Source organism: Trichechus manatus, unplaced genomic scaffold (assembly GCF_000243295.1).
Source record: "Trichechus manatus latirostris isolate Lorelei unplaced genomic scaffold, TriManLat1.0 scaffold00061, whole genome shotgun sequence".
NCBI lineage: Eukaryota > Metazoa > Chordata > Mammalia > Sirenia > Trichechidae > Trichechus > Trichechus manatus.
This window is the reverse complement of record NW_004443997.1, coordinates 15,323,936-15,344,645: the sequence shown is the minus strand read 5'-3', so window position 1 is coordinate 15,344,645 and position 20,710 is coordinate 15,323,936. Positions and strand designations below refer to the sequence as shown.

The 20,710-nt window shown below is 49.7% G+C and overlaps 1 protein-coding gene across 1 annotated transcript in view; it reads right to left on the bottom strand.

Annotated features, from left to right (window-relative positions):
* The window catches only part of TMEM120B (transmembrane protein 120B), a 22,191-nt gene extending 2,630 nt beyond the window's left edge, over positions 1-19,561 (bottom strand). The window contains exons 1-9 of the mRNA XM_023733668.1: positions 19,472-19,561; positions 19,037-19,155; positions 17,741-17,762; positions 16,986-17,080; positions 16,182-16,241; positions 15,467-15,562; positions 8,427-8,516; positions 1,470-1,535; positions 761-822 (exon numbers count right to left, since the gene is read on the bottom strand). Of these exons, the coding sequence (XP_023589436.1) occupies positions 761-822; positions 1,470-1,535; positions 8,427-8,516; positions 15,467-15,562; positions 16,182-16,241; positions 16,986-17,080; positions 17,741-17,762; positions 19,037-19,155; positions 19,472-19,561 (700 nt within the window). The remainder of the gene's footprint in view (positions 1-760; positions 823-1,469; positions 1,536-8,426; positions 8,517-15,466; positions 15,563-16,181; positions 16,242-16,985; positions 17,081-17,740; positions 17,763-19,036; positions 19,156-19,471) is intronic.
* Between the last annotated feature and the right edge of the window lie 1,149 nt (positions 19,562-20,710).

Genomic DNA, 20,710 nt, shown 5'->3' with positions numbered 1-20,710 from the left:
AGATCGCCAGGGCTGTCTTCCAAGGCGCGTCTGGGTGGATTCACACTGCCAACCTTTTGGCTAGTAGTCAAGTACCTAACCGTTTGCGTCACCCAGGGACCTCAAAATATATGTAATACAGAGTATATCTGTATGTATGTATTTGTGATGAAAGTGTCTGACAGGACAGCGATCAATTAGCAGTGATCATCCCTAAGGGTGGGATTATACTTAATTTCCATTCTCGGCATTACCCATTTGTGTCTGCTGGCAAGCAGGTCTTTATTTTAAAATTAAAATGTATTTTTGAGTAGGTAACATGCACATGGTATAAAATTGAAAAGGAACAAAAGAGTGAAGAGTCAACCTCTCTGTCCCTGCCCCCAGCCCTCTGAGCCCCCACCCAGAGGCAACCACTGGAGAGCTCTTTTTAAAGGAGAATACTAACATGTATTTCCAGTTTGAGGACTTATTTAAAGCTGGAAGACAAAGTAGGTGGCCCGACACCACTCACTTCCTGAAGGGCCAAGTGGGCCGGTTCGGACCTGGGGTGGCGGGGGATGAGTGGTGACTGAGACTCTCGGGGTGGGGTAGATGGCGTTGATCTGGGGGAAAAAATAACTCTTTTCTGGATTTCCTGAGACCCTCTCCAACCCCAGGCTGGCCAGGGCCTCCCGCCTGGAGCATGCTGATGTCACCCGGGGACACCCCTAAGGGCCTCCATCACTGAAAGTCACAGGAAACCGTGCCCCTCCTCCAAATCTGGGCAAAAGACACTCACTCTGAAAAATGGAAAACGCTAAGAACTGATTGCGAAACTTCTGGTAAATGAGTCCGTTGGGCCTGGAGAGAAGGTGGGAAAAGTCAAGGTGAGGCTGGCTGTGGGTCAGAAGTCAGAAATCACCGCCCCCATCTCCACTCCAACCAAGAGAGAAGACAAGGTTTTAAAGTTAAATCGAGGTCCCCGAGCTCTGCCTTTTCTTTTATTTACTGTATTTTCTCTTTTGTTATTGTTGAGAATATATACAGCAGAATATACACCAATTCAACGACTCTGCCTTCTTTATCACCAAAGTGTCCCAGTGCCGGATCGGGTCATCCATAATTGCTTGAAGTCCCTTCTAGAAGCAGGGCAGCCCACACTGTCATTCTGAAGCCAACTTCCCACCCCACCTTCTTGCAGGGCTCCTTTAGGGCCAGAGCCCAGTCTACAGGCTGGCTCCCTCCAGCCTCACTTCTCACTCCTGCTGCTGAGCTTCTGGTCACTTCTGCCCTTCTGCTGCAGCCCCCAAAACTGCCCAGCCAGCTGGGCCCCTGCAGCCAGCCCCTGGCCAGCTGGAAACTCACACTTTCCTTCCAGGCCAGAGTCAGCTCAGGCCGGAGCCCTGGAAGGTTCCACCTGTGGATCCCTCCTCACTCCCCGGCCCCCACGTCCCGCTCCCCCCAACCAGGTGAGGAGAGGCTCCCGGGCCTGGGAAGGAGGCACTCACCAAGTCAGCATCACTCCTGACAGGAACGTGGACACATAGTGGTGAGATACCCACCAGCCTTTGATCCTCAGAAGGAAGAGAGAAGGAAAGAGAGCTCAGGTCGGGAGAGACAAGCAGGAGGCGACCTGGGCCCAGCCAAGGCATGCGGTGGCTACTGTGCAGCCGACTGGGAAGCAGCTTCTTGGAGCAAAAAAGGGACCCAGGCAATTACTCTGCCCTTCTCGCTGTTCTGGCGTGCAAACAGTTAAGGTGCTCAGCTGCTAACCAGAAGGTTGGAGTCCACCCAGAGGTGCCTCAGAAGAAAGACCTGGCAATCTACTTCTGAAAAATCAGCCATTAAAAACCCTACGGAGCACAGTTTCACTCTGACATACACGGGGTCACCATGCGTTGGAACTGACGGTTCCAGACGGTTAACTCGTCTTGCTGTCATACCAGACAATCACATACAAACGACGCCCAGATTAGCCCAGTAAGATCTTCCTGCTACCCTCGTAAACACGTCCCCAACTCCTTCCACTGGTCTCCCTGTCCTCACCTCCCCTTCCTCTCCCCTTCGCCAACATGCTCCAGGCACCTAGTCCTTCTGATCCTTGACCCCGCCAAGCCCGCCGCCACCTTAGGGTCTTGGTACCTGCTGTTCTCGCTGCACCAAGACCTCTGCCTGGCTGCCCGGCTCCTGGCTGAAATTCAAGTTTCAGATCCAATATCACCTCCTCAAAGGGGCCTTCCCCAACCACCGTATCTGAAACAGCCACAGCCCCAACGCCCTCCTCCTCCGAGTCACAGTACCCTGTTCCTTTTCTTCCTGGTGCTTACTGCTCTCTGCAATTATTTATTATACATTTTACTTGTTTGTTAACTGCGCCCCCTCCCCCAGGCACGTGTACACTGCAGACAAGCAAGGACCTTGTCTTGTCATTGATGTATCTGTGACACCTGGCACAAACAGGTGCTCAGTAAATGTGTTGAATAAACACGTACACACAGCTGCAGCTACATATATGTTACTCCCCCGGATGCAGAGACACGACAGATGTGCTTCTCACACGGTGGCATCTCACACCACCTGAGATGCAGCTTCTCCCCGGGAGCAGCGCACCCACGAGCTCTCGCCCTGCCCTGGACTCACTAGTCTGGTCCAGAGGCTGGGAGGACCCTGTTCTCAGAACTCGGCGCCCTCAGCTTGAGGCGAGCCTGGTTTTCACTCCTCCTCGGTACTGAGGGGGCCCAGGAAGACAGGAGCTGGAGCCTCAAACCTTTAACCTTCAAAGCCCGAGTCTGCCTCTGGCGTCTCCTGACGGCCCTGGCTCCCTCAGGGCTGAGATCTGAGCAACGTGGTGTGGCGGTCATTTGCTTCGCAACTACCCCCCCCCACTCTTTGATGTGCTCCTTCCTTGCGGGACTGGGCAGTGAGGGCGGGGGGGCCCACGAGATGCACCTCATCCCTCCAGAATCCTCTCTTGGGACAGCGTGCAGCAGGCGTCCATGGTGGCTGCCACTTGCAAAAAGGAGGAACCACGAGGAAATGCTGGTTTGCACTTCCTTTTTAACTAAAATCATTCTGCAACTTGCTTTTCTGTCTTGATGCCCAAGTCCATACTGTGGGTCTGTCTGTGGCCTCTTAAATGACAACCAACATTCCAAGGTGTGGCTCTGCCACTTCTAGCCGGCTGTTCCTCAGCTGTCACTGTCACCCTCCATGCCACAGTGGCATCCTTGTGGAGGTCCCCTGATGCCATGACATGTGCCTCCAGGTGGCTGCCAAGAAGGAGGCGGCTGGGGCAGAGGCTAGGTGCGTTCTGACTCGTCCACCGCCCTCTAGACAGCCATGCCAGCTTACATTCCCGTCAGCGTACAGGACAGTATCTGGTTCCCCAAACCCTCAACCAACACCAAATGCCAACTTTCAAACTTTCTGCCAAGCTTACTAAGTGAAAACTGGTGTGTCACCGAGGTTTTACTTTGCATTTCCCTAATGATAAGTGGGTTTGAATGGTCTTAAAACCTTCTAACCTGAACCATAAACATCATCTAAGAGAAGAGACAGGCTGCCTTGAGCATTGTGCTCTTTTAAAAAGCTATCGACATGGGATCAAACTGACAACAGCAACTGGAAAGATTAGATAGGAAGCTTGGGGGACAGTGAGTTCATGTCAACTGGGGGGCGGGGCAATTCAGAACAGGAGGGTGGGAATGGTTACACAACTCGAAGAATGTAATCAATGTCACCGAATTGTACCTGTAGAAATTATTGGATTGGTGTATGTTTTGCTGTGTATATTTTCAACAACACTAAAAAAAAAAAAGACAACAGCCAAAATAAATAAGTGACGGATCTTACCAATCTCATCTTCTCTTTACAGCCCAGACAAGAGCGCCAGAAAATAAATTAAGTGTTCAACCACAGCCTGTGAACACCTCAAGAGTTACGGCAGGAGACTCGGTTTGATATGCTCTGTATTCCTAGCACTAATAGCGTCATATAAACAGTAGGCACTCAAATGTTTAGAATGAATGAAGTGACATCCAGGAGGTGCAGCTGGTGACAACAGCAGCTGGGATGGCACCAGCACAGAGGTGACAGTAGGTTCTCACAGGTGCCATGAGAGTTCATGGGGACAGAATAAGACATCCGTCACTTCTTTGTCCCTCAGCCTCCGCCCCACCCCCATCCCTCTCTGGTCTGTCAGAATCTAAGATGCCTGAGGGTTCCGGTTTCCTCCCAGCAAAGGCAGCTGGCCCTCATCCTCGGACTCAGCTCTAAGAGCAATCAAGAGGTCTCTCTGGAACCTCACCAGGTCTCTGCAAGGTCTCACATGAGCCTTAGGTCTTGGCACCCCCCTCACCGCACCTGTCACCTTTCTCCTACTCCCCAGAGTTCCCCTGAGCTGCACCCTCTCCCTCGGTGGAAGCAGCCCCAGTCAGACGGACTTCTGGGCAGCAGAGCTCAGCAGTGAGCCTGGCTGAGCAGCAGCTTATCATTTCACAGCTCGCTGTGTCCACAGCCTGGCTCCCACAGACACCATCGAGAAACAGCTCGGCGGCCTCAGGCGAGACTAGAAAGTGCTCTGCCCAGCATGGCCTTCCCGAGCTGCTCTCCTCCATCTGCACACCCCAGGGCGCTGGGCTCGTTTGCTGCGTGTGTGTCTCTGTGTTCGTGTAACAGCTTTATTGTGATATAATCCAGAAACCAAACAAATCACCATTTAGAGTGGGCGATTCAGTGGCTCTTAGTCTACTTACAGAGTTGTGCAACCATCACCACAATCAAATTTAGAACATTTTCATCACCCCAAAAAGAAGCCCTTGTGCCCATCAACAGCCACTCTGGGCCTGTCCTCCCACAGAAACAAAGCTTTTGGGGGCTGTGGGCATTGTTTATGAGCAGATAGCACATGCCCCAGGAAGAGAAGAGGCACAAGTGGCCAGAATTTCGGAACAGGTATCTGGGGATCGGGCCTGGGGAGATATCCCACCCTCCCTGCATGCTGCATGACACTTTAGCCACATATTTACCAACCACAGGCCACTGCTGGCTTTGTGCTTCGAGTTATCCGCCCAGTTGAAGGAATGGCTTATGTATGCTCTGAGGGTCCTTGCATGCCTGCCACCCCTACACCCTTGTATCCAAGGAATTGTTGTTATCTGCCATCGACTTGGCCCCCAACTCATGGCTACTTCATGCATAACAGGACGAAATGCTGCCAGGTCCTGCACCATCCACATGATTAGTTGCAGATCACACCAATGTGATCTACAGGGCTTTCATTGGCTGATTTTTGGCGGTAGATTGCCAGGCCTTTCTTCCTAGTCTGTCTTAGTCTAGAAGCTCCACTGGAACCTGTTCAGCATCATTGCAACATACAAGCCTTCAATGATAGGTGGTGACTACACAGGAGGTGCACTGGCCTGGAACCAAACCCAGGCCTCCCACATGGTAGGCAGCAATTGGAAAAGCCCCTATAAAAGCCAGCTAGGGCCAGGCTCACCAGAAAAGTCAACATGATGGCTGATTCATCACGATTCATCAGCTCTAGTCCACAACTACCTGTCGTGGACATCTGCTGTTTTGCCTGTCAATCACCTCCACCACTTCTGGTTTCAGGGCCTGGTTTTCTTTTGGGGAACCACTAATTCCCCATGTTCAACCCAACCCGGATGGGTGGGTGGAGCTAAATACTATCAATAGCACATGACACAGAGCTGCATCCCTCTGGCCACAGTGATTGGCTCAGGGATGACCATGTGACCTGAGCCTAGCCAATGAGAAATCTGGCTCAAGATTCCAGCTGGATTGTAAAGGAAAGAGCTGTCTTTGCTCTGGGGTTGCTAATCCACAGGGATTGATATGGGTAGCATGCTGGCCTGGGGATGCTGGGGGCCAAAGCAGGGAAAAACAGTGGGGAGACTAGTGGGGGAGGGGGGTGGGTGCTAAGACTGTTCAAGTGAACTTCCCAGTTACATGCACTCATAAACCTCCCTTCTTGTTTCGCTTCAGTGGGGTAGGTTTCCATCATTTGCAAAATTTGCAAGGGATGAGGTCTTGCTTATTATACTAACTGAGCTAATGAGCTCTCACTTGGGAGGCAACAGACACGAACCAAGACTGGCTCTATCCCACGCTGGGGAAGTGCCTCGCACTCCCTAGGCCTGCATCCCTGACCACACCCTGTCCCAGTTCAGGCCTCAGGTACAATCAGGAACAGGGAAGAGGCCCGGTCAGACCACAACAGGGCAGCAAACATCCAGGACGCTCCTGTCTTTCACCTCCACTGTTTCCAGAACTCCGGTATGGCCTCAAGGACCTTCCCTCATTCTAGAGCTTGGGGTCGATTCATTTCAACAGACTATGGGGTGATTACTGGGTACCAACCCCAAGCTGCCCTGGGATGCTTCAGAAATGAAAAAGGTAGTGTTCATCCCAATCCAGCCTCTCTCTCCTCCTCCTCCTGCACTCTCTTGGGCTGGTTCTTTAGCTATTCCCTGGTAAGTGGCCAAGCAGGGAGGAGAGACCTCAAAGGCATCCTGCCCGCCCCCAGGAGAACTCAGCTCTGACAAGGAGCTGGGGGAGAGTCAGGCTAAGTCTCCAGCGGATGGTGAGGATGAGTCACTAATTTTAGTGACCCAGACGGGGGCCACCTACCATGCCCTCTCCCCCACTCACCACCCCCCACAGTTTCTGTAGGCATCCCAGAAGCCCACCCTGCCCCACCCAGATTCCCACCTCCAGGCCACCCAAGCCCTGCCCCAGCGCTGAGCCAGGCCTGGAGGAATGTGCGTCATCAGCTTGTGATTCCTGAGCCACCTTGTCGAGAAATGGTCTTCTTAAAAACACCTTTGGGTCTAAGGAGACTCTAGGTGCTCCCAGAAGGCACCGATTGTGAATTCTCTCAGAGTCTCTACTCAGTGTCTGCACTTAGGAGAGGCTCAGTAAATGTATGATGAATGGGAAGGGGGGTGCGGCACACACAAAGCTCTGAATTACAAGCGCAGGGACAACCTTCCTGCTCTACCTGCAGAACCTGAGCTCCAGAGAGGCCTCCAAAGGCCCTTGCTAAGCCATTAGGCAGGTGAGGCTGGACTTTAGAACCTCAGTCTCTCCCCCTTTAGTGCCCCTCTCTGTCTTCCTGGTGTACCCTACTCTTCCAGGGACCCCCACTCAGTTCTGCTTCATTCTCCATGGTAGCCCCTCACCCCTCATCCACAACTTGTCATACTAGAAAAAGAGCTCACTAGAGTAACTCTTACTAAAGTGTTAATGACTGTTATTGACTTAGCATGTTATGCCCCTGAGCACTCTTAACATGAATCCAGAAGAAGGGGGAAAGCCCAAGATTGGTAGCAAGCCCATGGGTACAGGAAGAGAATTAGCACCAAGGAAGCCCTGCAAATTGCCCTGGCCCCATTTCCCCTGGTTCCCCTCTAACCACACTCACAAGCAAAAACACATTATTCACTCCAAAATTAGGGAAAACTATGAAATGTTATTTACTTGGTAAGATTTTCTACTTCAGTGTTTCCCAAAGCATGGGGCACAGACCACCATATTTTACGTGATACCGGACTGTAATGCTAGATGATACTGAACCATGGGGTGAGAAGTCATCTTTCCAATTCTTTCTCCATTCTCTTGATTAAGGAGAGTCTTGATTAGGTGCTAGGACATCTTTAACACCTCTCAAGATCTGCTCATCTCCCTTAGAGCTCGAGATCCCCATCACCTGTCCACCCTCCTCCCCATCTCCCTGCAGGAGACCATCCACTCTTGCCACCTTGAATCCATTCATCCTTCTCCTAGTAACAGTATCTCAATTTTCCTCTGGAGAACCATTCCTCTTGCTGACACTCAGCTGCTTCTACACTTCTCTGGGGAGCTGTCTCTAATGACAGCTATCAGGGCAGACATGAGGCTCAGGCCCAACCAATCACAGTAGAGCACGAGGCTTAGGCCATAGTGATTGGTTCAGAGATGAGCACATGATTCAGCCAGCACCAAAGGGACCCAGACTCTTAGAAGGAACATAACATACCCTATTTTGCTGGAAATGCTAGACATAATGACACAATTCTGGGGCTGCTGGATGCCCCTGCATGGAGCCTGAGAAGAAAGACAACACAGTCGAAGGGAGAGGTGAGAGATGGAAAGAAACTGGGCCCTGATGACCCTGAGCACTTGGATCAAGCCTTACCTGAAGCCAGCACCCAATGGACCTGACTGTTGCTTGATACGAGAAAATAAATTTCCTTCTTGTTAAATCGGTTGGAGTTAGGTTTTCTGTTGCTTGCAAGCAAGTGATGCTGTAACAACAGCATCAAATGTGGTTTTCCTTTCCAAACGCGGATCTGAACAGTCATGGACCCCCTTGCTCCCCTAGGAGGTTGACAGCCCTCGACCTGACTCCCCTTCAGGACTGCCCCCTTGCACACTCCCCACAAAGCCGGGTCCCCAGTTACCTCGAGCCATTGCTGATAAGAATGCTCTCCCGTATCGTCAGGGTGCAGTAATACCACACTAGCAGGAAGTTAAAGATTTCGTCCGTCACCCTGTTGTGGACAAACATCCCCATCGGGGGGTGAGCATGAGAACGAGGGACAGGTGACCCATCCCCACCCACACAGAGCACACAAATGAGGGCTGAGGTCTCCCAAGGCAGGTGCCGTCCCTGGAATTCCCCAGCTGCACCCTGGGAAGGCAGGGGAGTTTGGCCTCTTGGGCGTCTCCTCTCCCCCTAGAATGCCTGTCCCCCTCCTCATCTTCCTACTTGAATCCTACCTCCCCTTCAAACCTAGCTGAGGTTCCCCATCCTTCCCTGACCACGCCACACTTGGCAACCTGGTAAATTCTTAACGTCTGACCAAACACCTCACGGGACTGGTTTTCTGGGCGTGAAGTCTCAGGAACATAGTCTCGTGGAAAATCTCGGTCAACTGGCATAATATAGTTCATAAAGCTACGTTCTGTGTTCTACATCCTAGTCTGGTAAGTAGTGTCTGGGGTCTTAAAAGCTTGCAAGTGGCCATTTAAGATAAAACTATTGATCTCTATTCATCCGGAGCAAAACAGAAAGGAAACAAAAGACTCAAAGAAACTAGTCTACAGGACAAACAGTCTACATGAACCACGGCCTCATCTACCCTGAGACCAGAACTAGATGGTGCCCAGCCAGCACTACCAACCATTCTGATTAGGGTCACAACAGACGGAAACTGACAGAATGGGAGAAGAATGTGGAACAGAAACTCAAATTCTTAAACAATCCAGACTTACTGGACCAGTTGAGACTGGAGGGCTCCCCAGGACTATTACCCTGAGATACTCTTTAAACCTTGAACCAAAACTAGCCCCTGAGGTCACCTTTTAGCTAAAAGACAGACTGGATCACCGAATAAAGAGTATCACTCATGAGCACTATGGTCATTTAAAAAATCATCTATATAAGACCAAATGGTCAACAATTACTTTAAAACAAAGATGAGAAGGTAAAGGGGCAGGGAAACCAGATTAATGGAAATGGAATAACCAGAATAGAAAGACTGAGAATGTTCATACATTGTGAAGGATGTAACCAATGAACAACTTGTATAGAAATTGTCAAATGGGAACCTAAACTGTTGTGGAAACCGTCACTGTAAACACAATACATTATTTTTTAAAAAATTCTCAATGTCTAATGTGAAATTTCTGGTGGCATGGTGACAGAAGGACTTAAGAACAGGACACTTAATATCTATTTTAAAGATGTAAACTCCCTCCATCCCCTTAGACAATCTGTGAACTTCATTACACATCCAAAACAATTCTCATGGTTTCTAAGACTAACTTAAGAACGCAGCATACATGGCCCCGTCCTGTGATTTGTTTTTTTTTTGTAGCAACCTTATTGAGATATAACTCACATACCATACAATTCACCCACTTACAGCGTACAATTCAGTAGTTTTTAGCATATTCACAGGGTTATGCAATCATCACAATTATCAATTTTAGAATATTTTCATCACCCCTAAAAGAAACCCAGTACCCTCTAGCTATCATCCTCAACCCCTAGGCAACCACTAAGCTACTTTCTGTCTCTACAGATTTGCCTATGCTGGACATTTGTCCTGTGAGCTTTTCTGTGACTGTTCTCACTAGGGACTCTCCTGGGACAGTGTCTGATGCTGCCTTTGAGTCCTCTGTGATGTCCACAACCTGGAGCTGGGCAGAACAGGCCTTAAAGGTGGACAGAACTGGGCTGCTGAAGTTGTCTGTCCCACGATCAGAGTGACGGCCAGCAGACAAGCTGTGTGAGACCCTGACGGAGACCTGCCCTGGCCTCAGTCTTGCCCTCTGTAAAGTGGGAAGGCTGCTCCCCAACATGAAGCTCAGTGAGCATTCCTTGGTGCAGGCTCAGATCCCTCCCAGCAGCCTCAGAGGGTTCCCCCTCCACCTCGACCATGGCTCTGTCTTTGACCCAACAGGGCAGCACCTCTGTACCTCCCAGTGCCACACAGACTCGTTCAGCAAGGGAACAGAAACAGCTCCACTGGTACCGTCTGTCGGAATAAAGGGAAAGGAAAATACCACCAACCCTTCCATTTCTATCCCTGAACCAGGATATCCTTTTCCCCAACTGTAATGGTCTGGGGGAAAAGGAAGGAGGGTGTGACTGACTATAACACCAATAAGGGATGTTGGGAGCTGTCTTTTAAGCTCCGTGACCCTGTTTTGTGGCCGCAGACTCCAAACACTCTCAGCGCACCCCCTGCTAAAGCATGCCACAGAGGCTGTCTCGGGAACAGACTCTGGAAAGAGGCCCAAGTTCAAACTGTGGACAGGTTAGTTATTCTCCCATGCTGTCGCTTCCTCACCTGTGAAGTGGGGACAGTGATAGCACCTGCCGCGTGGGGCTGTTGTGACCACGAACTGAGTTTAATAGATAACGTGCTTAGAACAGTGCCGGCACATAGTAAGAGCTGCTTTATATGTTTCCTGTCAGAATTCTGGAAGCACCACAGAGTAGCCAAAGTCCAAGAGATGCATCTCAGGAGCCAAGCTCTGGGGACATCAGATGGCTGCCTGACTTGAACAGGAAAGGCGAGGAGCAGGGACGGGACGCAATGACTCGCACCACCCCAGTTCAGAGGGTCACATGAGATGCTGGCTTTTGGGCTCCCCTCCAAGCAGGAGGCAGGCCCAGTAGTGAGTCATGGTTGTTGTTGCTGTTAGGTACTGTCAAGCCGATTCTGACTCATAGCGACCCCATGGGACAGAACAGAACTGCTCTGTGGCGTTTCCTAGGCTGTAATCTTTACAGAGCAGATCGCCAGGTCTTCTCTCCCGTGGAGCCACCGGGTGGGTTCAAACCACCAAATTTTAGGTAGCAGCCAAGTGCTTAACATCGCCCCACCAGGGCTCCTTGAATCATGGCTACCAGGATATTTTTCACTTATCTCTTTCCATACCTTCTCAGTGAAGAGAGGAATAAAAATAAGATTTCATGGCTTCAGAGCTTTAGGGACATAACCTGAGGTGCTAGCCTCAGTGTGTTCTGTTGAAGTGTATGAGTTTCCTGCTGCAGTTGTAACAAATTACCACAAACTTAGCAGCTGAAAGCAACATATATTTATCCTCTTACAGTTCTGGAGTTCAGAAGCGGGTCAGCAGGGCTGCATTCCTTCTGGAGGTTCTAGGGGAGAATCCGTTTTCTTGCCTTTTCCAGCTTCTAGAGGCTGCCACATTCCTTAGCTCTACATCATTCTGACCTCTGCTTCCGTCCTCACATCTTGTCTGACCCTGAGACTCCTGCCTCCCTCCTCAAAGGACCCTTGGGATTACATTTAGGGCCCACCCAGTAATCCAGGATAATCTTCACATCTCATGATCCTTAATTTACTCACAACTGCAAAGTCCTTTTTGCCAGGTAAGGGGAATAGTCACAGAATCTGGGGATTAGGATGTAGACACCTTTGGGGGGCTGTTAGTCAGTTGCCATGCTAGGCCAGCACTAGTTATGGGCAACTGCCAGAACCTTCAACTCTTGGTGTGCCTGGGGGCTTTCTCAGGCCACCAGGGCCCACTCTGTGTGTGGGGATGAGCAGAAGAACAGGAGAATTAACACCCCGGGAGCAGACCTCAATTCCCCTGGCAGAGAGCAGTCGGTGCATAAATACCCCAGCTCCCTCGCCCCTCACGTGGGATGACTCTGAACTGTGCTCTCCACGATGTCCCTGTTCCCCAGCAGGATTAAGCTCACAGAATCACCCTTCCTTGACTTACTTCCCCATCCTTGCACTAGTGCTTCCTGGAATCACCTCCAAATAAATGACCCATTGCTGTCGAGTCGATTCAGACTCAGGGCAACCCCATGTGTCACAGAGTAGAGCTGCTCCATAAGGTTTTCTTGGCTGTGATCTTGATGGAAGCAGGCTACCAAGCCTTTGTTCTGCAGTGCCACTGGGTGGGTTCAAACTGCCAACCTTCAGGTTAGTGTCGAGGGTTAAGTACAAAACATTCGTGCCACCCAGAAACCTTCCAAATAAACTACCTGTACTCAAATGTTTGTCTTGGGGTCTCTCCTGGGGGCACCTAACCAAAACAGTAATACTTCCCATTTTACAGATAAGGACACCGAGGCTCAGAGAGGGGAGCTGAGCCACCCAAGATTACCCAGCTGGTAAGCAATGGAATGGAATCCAAACCCAAGCCCACCCAACCCCAGAGCTAAACTTCAACTACCTCTTTCTACCTGGTTCAAACCCCCAAAGAGCACAGTCTCAACCAGATACAGTCTCTTGGCCTGAGGGTGGCAGGAGAAGGCTTCCAACTCTCCAGCTACCTCACTGAAGCCTCCCGAAGACCAGGTGGCACTGGCAGAGCGGGCGTCCTCAAGAGAGATGAGGCATAGGCAGAGAGAGAGAGGTCAAGGGCTCTACCCAAGGTCACACAGCCTGGACCTAGAGCCCATGGCTCTGAAGAATGTTAGCCATGCCCTTCACAGGCTCAGATGAGGTGCTATGGAAGGGTCTGTGGGTGGGGCACCCAGCAAGGAAAAGACTGGGGTGGGGGGGGCATGAGTGAGGGAAAGGGATCCTGTCCCCTAGATGCACTGTACTTTAAGTGCTGATCTTTTTCATGCATGGCTAGTCTTAGCAAAAAAAAGAGATGGTGCCAACAATACTCACTCACCCTTAAACAGCACTTATGCCCCAGGCACTATTCTGAGCACTTTACAAACAGTCCTCACAGCCGTCCTACCAAAGAACTACTGCTATCTTCCTTTCATATGTGTAGAAACTGAGGCAGGGAGAGGTGGGTCATTTGCTCAAAGATAAACAGCATAGGAAGCAACTCTGAGGACACCGGGACAGAGACAAGCTGCCTTCTCCCTTCACCCATTTTTAACCCATGGATGGTGTACTGGGTGGAATAAAAATCCAACCCAAACCCACTGCCATTGAGTCGATTACGACTCATAGTGACCCCATAGGGTTTCCAAGGCTGCAAATCTCTGCGGAAGCAGACGGCCACATCTTTCTCCCGCAGAGCCGCTGGTGGTTTCCTAGCAGTCAATCGCTTTACCCACTGCGCCACCAGGGCTCCTTGTTGAATAGTGTTCCCCAAAAATTCATGTCCACCTGGAACCTCGGCATGTGACCTTATTTGGAAATAGGGTCTCTGCAGATGTAATCGGTTAAATTAAAGATGAAGTCGTACTGGAGTCGTTGCTGTTGTTAGTTGCCTTTGAGTCAATTCCAACTCACGGCGACCCTGTGTATACACAGTAGAACTGCTCCACAGGGTTTTCAAGGCGGTGGCCTGGAAGTAGATCGCCAGGCCTGTCTTCTGAGATGCCTCTGGGTGGGTGGTAGTGACTGGTGTCCTTATAGGAGGCCATGAGAGAGACTCAGACACACACGGGATGACGGCCATGTGACGACGGAGGCAGAGACTGGAGTGATGCAGCCACGAGCCAAGAACAGCAAGGACTGCCGGCAACCACCAGAAACTGGAAGAGACAAGGAAGGCTCCTCCCCTAGAGCCTCCGGAGACAGGACAGCCCTGCTGACACCCTCAATTTGGACTTCTGGCCTCCAGAGCTGCAAGACAGTATGTGTCTGTAGTTTTAAGCCCCCAGTGTGTGGGACTTTGTTACGGCAGTCCTAGGGAACTCACACAGAAGGGAGGTGGGGAGAAATGAAAACACTCGGGCCCTCAGACGAACCTGAGAACTTGGCAACACCCCACAAGTTTGCCGTCAGAGGGCCCTGGAGGTCCCAGCACCAGGGAATCTGGCTGCACATTGAGAACTTTCACCCTCTTCCAGAGGGGCACGTGAGCAGCCACTCCCTATCAGGCAGGCTTTGCTCTCCAGGAGGACGGGCCAGGCCTGAGGCAGCAGGCGGGCACGGGCTCAGGCCTAAGAGAGCCTTCGTTTGGGCAGTCAAGAGACCACACCAGCAGCTGGACTCCCAGTCAAGGGCCTGCCAGGAAATGAACCCTTGATACGTGGGCCAAATGTCCAAGCTGTACTTAGCTGTCTCCCCCCAGGCAGAAGATACAGTGCCAGAGAGAGAAATGAAACACTCTGGGCGAGTGCCACATCCTCCACTGCCTCACCTTCCCAGCAGCACGACCTCATCTTACCTAAATAACTGCTAATGCTCTCAGTGGGCACCACTGTGCGCCAGGTGCTATTCTAAGCCCTTACACATACAGTTGTTAGCTCAGTTAATTATCTTAACAATTCTGTGCAATAGGTACTATTATCACCCTCATTTTATAGATAAGGAGACTGAGGGTCCCAGAGGACACCTGCCTGTGGTTAACAGCCAGTTAAGTCACAAAGCTTGGATTCAAACCTAGGCAGTCTGAGCTCTTCCTTTTTATTTTTTTAAAATTGGGATATAATTCCTATACCAAAAAATGGATCCTTTCAAGTGTACAATTCATAGGTTTTTAGTATACTCACAATTGTACAACCAAAACCACTACCTAATTCTAAAACATTTTCATCACCCCAAAAAAACCCTGTATCCATTATAAGTCACTCTCCATTTCTCCCTCCCTCCATCCCCTGGCAACCATTAATCTACTTTCTGTGTCTATGGATTTGTCTATTCTGGACACTTCATATAAATGGAATCATACAATATGTGGTCTTTTGTGATTGATTTTTTCACTTAGCATGTTTTATATGTTCATTTATGTCCTAGCATGTGTCAATACTTCTTTCCTTTTAATGGATGAATAATATTGCACTGTATGGATACACCACATTGGGCTCTTTCGTAACCACTATGTCATCAGGCCTTTCCAGAAGCATTTAATATTTATCAGATGGCTGTAGGGTGGACAGAACTGCCACTTCCTGTAAGAAGTGGCCCCTTCTCAACCCCATGCCTTATCACAGCAAATGCTACAGAAGCAGGAGTGACCTTAGACCCCTCTCTCCTGGCATTCAAGCCAGCTGGTCCTCTCCTCACCACCCCCCAGCACACCCACACCCCGTTACCTGTAGTGAAGGACAAATCGACATGCCACAGCACCAAGGAGTAGGATGATCGTCAGGTAGAGCTTGAACTTCTCATACTCATCCTTGTAGGCAAACCTGCCACCACAGACCCCCCGCAAAAGGTCAAGTCACTATTACTATCCCACCCTCAGATCCTTGACCTACCCCCACTCCCATACCCCACAAGGGCCTCCTTATCCCATTAAAGAAGAGACCTGGCCTTGAATTAATGGTGATGATCAATTAGGGAAAGAGCATCAACTACACAAAGTTCCCCAAGTCCCTGGACTCCTTGTTTAGGGCTCTAGGTCCGCGGTGAGGGCGGCCAGGCAGGCAGAGACAAGGTCTCCTCCCTCAACCAATGCATTACAGCAGAAATGCCAGGTTCAATTTCCCCTGGAAATTTAGGGTGGACAGGACTGCTCACTTCCCATGAGATATGTGTGTGATGAGGCATGGAATAGAGAGGGACCATTCTCATGGGAAGTGAGGGGTCCTGTCCACCCAGTGTACTGACTCTGTGAAAGGAAGGAAAACCTCCCCCAAATATTCTACTCACAAAGGAGGAAAGGGCCAGAAGGACTCAAAACCCAGAGCCCCAAATGTCAATGTATTTTTATTTATGTAATAATCCTAGCCTGGGTCCATCTTTCCTGAGTTAAAAGAGCAAAATGCCCAGGTCCCGCAGAGCTGGGAGGGATCTAGGCATACGTACTTGGCCTGGTTGCTGAGAAGGGTCACATTCACGTTGCCCAGGACCAGATTTAAGTAGAGCCTGGAAGGAAAGACCTGTGAGGACCTTCTATGGGCTGAATGGTGTCCCCCCCAAATATATGACCACGTCCTAACCCCCAGAAACTGTGAGCATGACCTTACTTGGAAAAAGGGTCTTTGCAGATGTAACTGAGTTAAGGATCTCAAGATGAGATCACCCTGGATTTAGGGTGGGCTCTAAATCTAATGACAGGTGTCCTCATAAGAGAAAGGAGAGGGAGATTTGAGATGCAGAGACACAGGGGAGAAGGCCATGTGAAGGCAGAGGTAGAGAGTGGAGTAACACAGCCAAAAACCAAGGAACACCTGGAGCCACCAGAAGCTGAGAGGGGCAAGGAGGGATCCTCCCCTAGAGCCCTTGATAAAACCACCGACATCAAGAGGCACCCAGCACAATGCCGGTATACAGTAGGCACTCAATAAACACTTGTTCTCCTGGGAGAGAACTACCTATCATCTTGACCTTGGGGTGGTGCCAGGCATGTGGCAGGTACCAAAACCAAATGCTTCATCTGGTTCCTTGCAAGAGCCCTCCCAGGAATGCCACTATACACACGGCGGGCTGAAGCCCCTCCTGGGTTCCGGCGGGAACATGCAGAGAAGCCTCCTTCTGTTTCCTTTCCTCGCTTTCCCCCTTTTCCCCTTAACCTCAAGTGCCCACAGGGAGGTGGAAGCTAGGTAGATCAGGTGTTCTACGCCTGGGCGCCTGCCTGAGCAGGAGTGGAGTTAAGTCCCCAGCTCCTACCCATTCTTCTTGGGCAGGTACGCCTCCATGTCAAAGAAGACGTTCTGCCGTTCCTTGATGTTGGCACCCAGCTGCTGAACAAGCTCCGCCTCCTCCTGGTTGGCATGGCGTTTGTACCTGTGGTCAGAAGTGGGGTGTAGAAGAAGCAGGGGCATTAGTCAGACTACAGGATCTAGACGCAGTGGGGCATCACCCTCCCATCACCTCCCCGTCCTAATGCTTCTGGCAACCTCGGTTCTCCATCTGTTTTTGCTGAGCTTGATTCTGGGGCCTCCATCTGTTCTCTATGGGTTTGATTTTGGCTCGTTAGCTTTGTGACCTTGGAAAATAACCTCTCTGCCTTATTTTCCACACCCAAAAACAGGGATAATATCAGGCATACCTCATAGACACTACCATTGTAAAGATTAAATGAGTAAATACAATGTAAAGCATTTAGAAATGACACTTCACACATAGTACGAGCTCACTGGAGATTGGCTGGCAATACCATTCTTCCTCTCGCCTTTGTGAAAGAGTGACATGCAGATTACTAAGAGGGCAGACAGGGAGGCATACTGAAAGCATAAGCAGTCACCTAGTCAAGGTCTGCCTATTATTCCTGCGTGAAATTTCACTCTGGAGACTAGGGAATCAAGTCAGACACACCCTCAGAAGGGTCGGAGTTCTCGCTGTGTGAGAACCTAACTCAGAGTTAACCTTCTAACCCAGTGGTTCTCAACTGGGGCGGCAGTGCCCCCCACCCCCAATGGGACACTTGGCAATGTCTGGAGACATCTTTGGCTGTCACAGCTGAGAAGGGGGGTGCTACTGGCATCTAGTGGGTAGAGGCCAGGGACGCTGCTCAACATTCTACAGCGCACAGGACAGTCCCTCACAGCAAAGAATTATCTGACCCAAAATGTCAACAGCACCGAGACGAAAAAACCCTAGACTGAAAAAAGACTCTTGAGTCCTGCCATCAATAAGGTGTGTCTTTCTAAGAATGGATGTCTTAAGTGGAAACAATCAGAAAGTTGACACACTGTGAAAAATGCAACCAATGTCACTGAACAAATTGTGTAGAAATTGTTAATGGGAACCTAATTTGCTAAGAAAAAAAAAAAAGAGTGACTGTCTTTACATGGAACCATCCACACTCTTATATTGGCCCTCTACCTCCTGGCTAACAGACCTCCATTTCCAAAACAGTCAGCCAAGGTTAGGGGTATAATCAGTAACCTTCCTAAAAATTGTCCGCTAAGGAAGAGACAGGGGTCACAAACTCTGGAATGGAGACCCAGCTAAGTGACCTGGGACAAGCCACTCTAAGCCTCAGTTTCCCTGATTGCCAAGGGGGTCACAACATGTACTATACCCCTTCATCTACAGGGAATGAGAACATGTCCCACACCATGAAACAGGAGGATCGAGAAGTGAATTAAGTCGTAAGCTCAAGCATGTCCCCGCTGGGGATGCCAACGTCTACCCCCTAAACAAGAAATCCTGGTTGGGAAAGCTCCCACACCCACGAGAAGGATCTCTGCTGTTTACCTATAACAGCACCACAGCTTTCCTATGGGAAACATCCTCTCATCCTTCCCCTCAGTATGGTTCCAGTAGGACTGTCCCACCCCCAGGTCTAGGGTGGGCAGATGACCCAGCCTTGCCCAACCAGAGTCTCTGTAATTGGGTCACAAACAGTCGTGTGACCAATTCCAGCCAATGAGGATCATACCTAGAACTTTTGCTACAGTACAGGGAAAGAGAAGTTCTCATTCTGCTGGGGTGGCCAAGTTAATGAGAAGTAAGACTGGAGAACACAGACCTGACACTGCTGGTGGCCACCTGAGGGGACAGTCGACCTGAGAGAGAAGCCAATCCACAGGAAGGCAGAATTTAGAGAGAAAAAAAAAAAAAAGATTCCTAAAAACACCCTTTGACCCCCAGATCTGGTGATCTCAAAAGCTACTCCTGGTTTTATTCCATTGACACTTCCATTTTCTGCTTAAGCCAGTTCTGAGTTGAGTTTCTGTCCCTTAAAACCAGGGAAGAGTTGAGCCCCTGCATACCTCTGGAGTGTGAACTTCAAGTCCTTCAGGCGCTTCTTCTGCTTATTGATGGAGCCGCTACACAAAGTCTGCAGGGCGGTCAGCTCCTCCAGCTTCTGCTTGTAGATCTTGTGCGTTTCCTGAAGGACAGAGGAGACAGGACACGGTGTGGGAGAGAACAGGTGAACGGGTCATTTTTCATTGTTTGCTGTGGTCAGGGGACGGGACTACAACCGTCACGTTCTATAGCTAAAATGGTACCACCACAACTGTGAAGGATGTGGTTGAGATGCTGTTGGCTTAGAAAACTGGGGCTGGAATTGGAGACGGCATAGCATTTGTATAATAAGTAACTGCTGTTTTTCCTGTCTAGCTTCCATCCCCCCTGAAGGCAACAGCAAAAAAATATGCCTTTGCCAATTCTTAGTCCACACGGTTTGGATAGAGCTGACAGACCTCATAGCCAAGGGTGGTCATATGACCCAGTCCCGGCCAATCGGTATCCTCTAATCCCTTGGCACCTGACTGGTTCAGAGGTGGACACATGGCTCGAGCTGAACCAATGAGAGTCAGCCTGGGGATTTTGGCTGGAATTATTGGTCTAGAGATGCTTTCTCTCTCCTGGGGTTGCTAATCTGGTAGAAGATGAACCTGGGGATTCAGAGTGGGAAAAGCCTGCCTGAGAATGAAGCCAAGTAAAGGAAAACAGAATTGAGTGATGGTGAGAGACAGAATTCTCATGGCATCATTTCAGCCCCTGGAACTAAACAAGCCTGAACATAATGCTATCCAACACTTTGTGATATATAAATTAATAAATTCCTAAAGGCAGTTTGAGTTGGGTCTCTGATCCTGGCAATGAAGAGAGTCCTCACTCAGTCAATTACAGCCAACGCTCCCTACCTCAGGAGTAGTCACTCCAAAAAACCCAATATCTCGTTCTTGGAACAACCACTCAGGGCTATGTGGCCTGGAGAAACACAAGAGGCTTTGCCTCAATGATGGGAAAATGGATCACAGTAACTTCTTGACATTTTCACCATGGCACACCTCCCAGTAAATAATGCCAGATGCTGGGAAACAAGCCCTTACCTCTAGAGTCCTGATCATCTAAGTCAAACACCACCAATCTGGAGAAATCAATATGGGGGATAGAGACCATGATATTAAAACCAGTAAGCCAATGAACATATTTAAAGTGGCTGCTTTCTTCATTGGTAGGAAATGTATTCAGCAGAGGGAGAGACAAATGGAATGGTCAAACAGCGAGGACAGAGCCTAAACTCTTGTGTCTGCCAAGTGGGGTCCCTAGACATGAAGGTTAAGCCAGAAAATCAGGAAGAAGTGAAATCAACAGGCAACAATTAGGAGCAATATTCAAGAACACCGTCACTAAGTCACCCTTGGCCCACTCATTCAGAAGATGAATGAGACCAGTCCCCTTGCATTGATATAGTGCTCTCCTTCTCTCCCTCCTGGGTCCCCAAAAGGGAAAATCATATCTCTCTCTCTCTTTTTTTTTTTTTTGTTAACTGTTTATTGTGAAATACTTTCACACTTACATATGAACTCCAAGACCAGTACAAAGAACTCCCATATACCCACCACCCGGATTCACCGAATGTTAACATTATGCCATATTTGCTTTCTTCCCCATGTACGCATATGTATGTGTACACACGTGTATGCATGTGT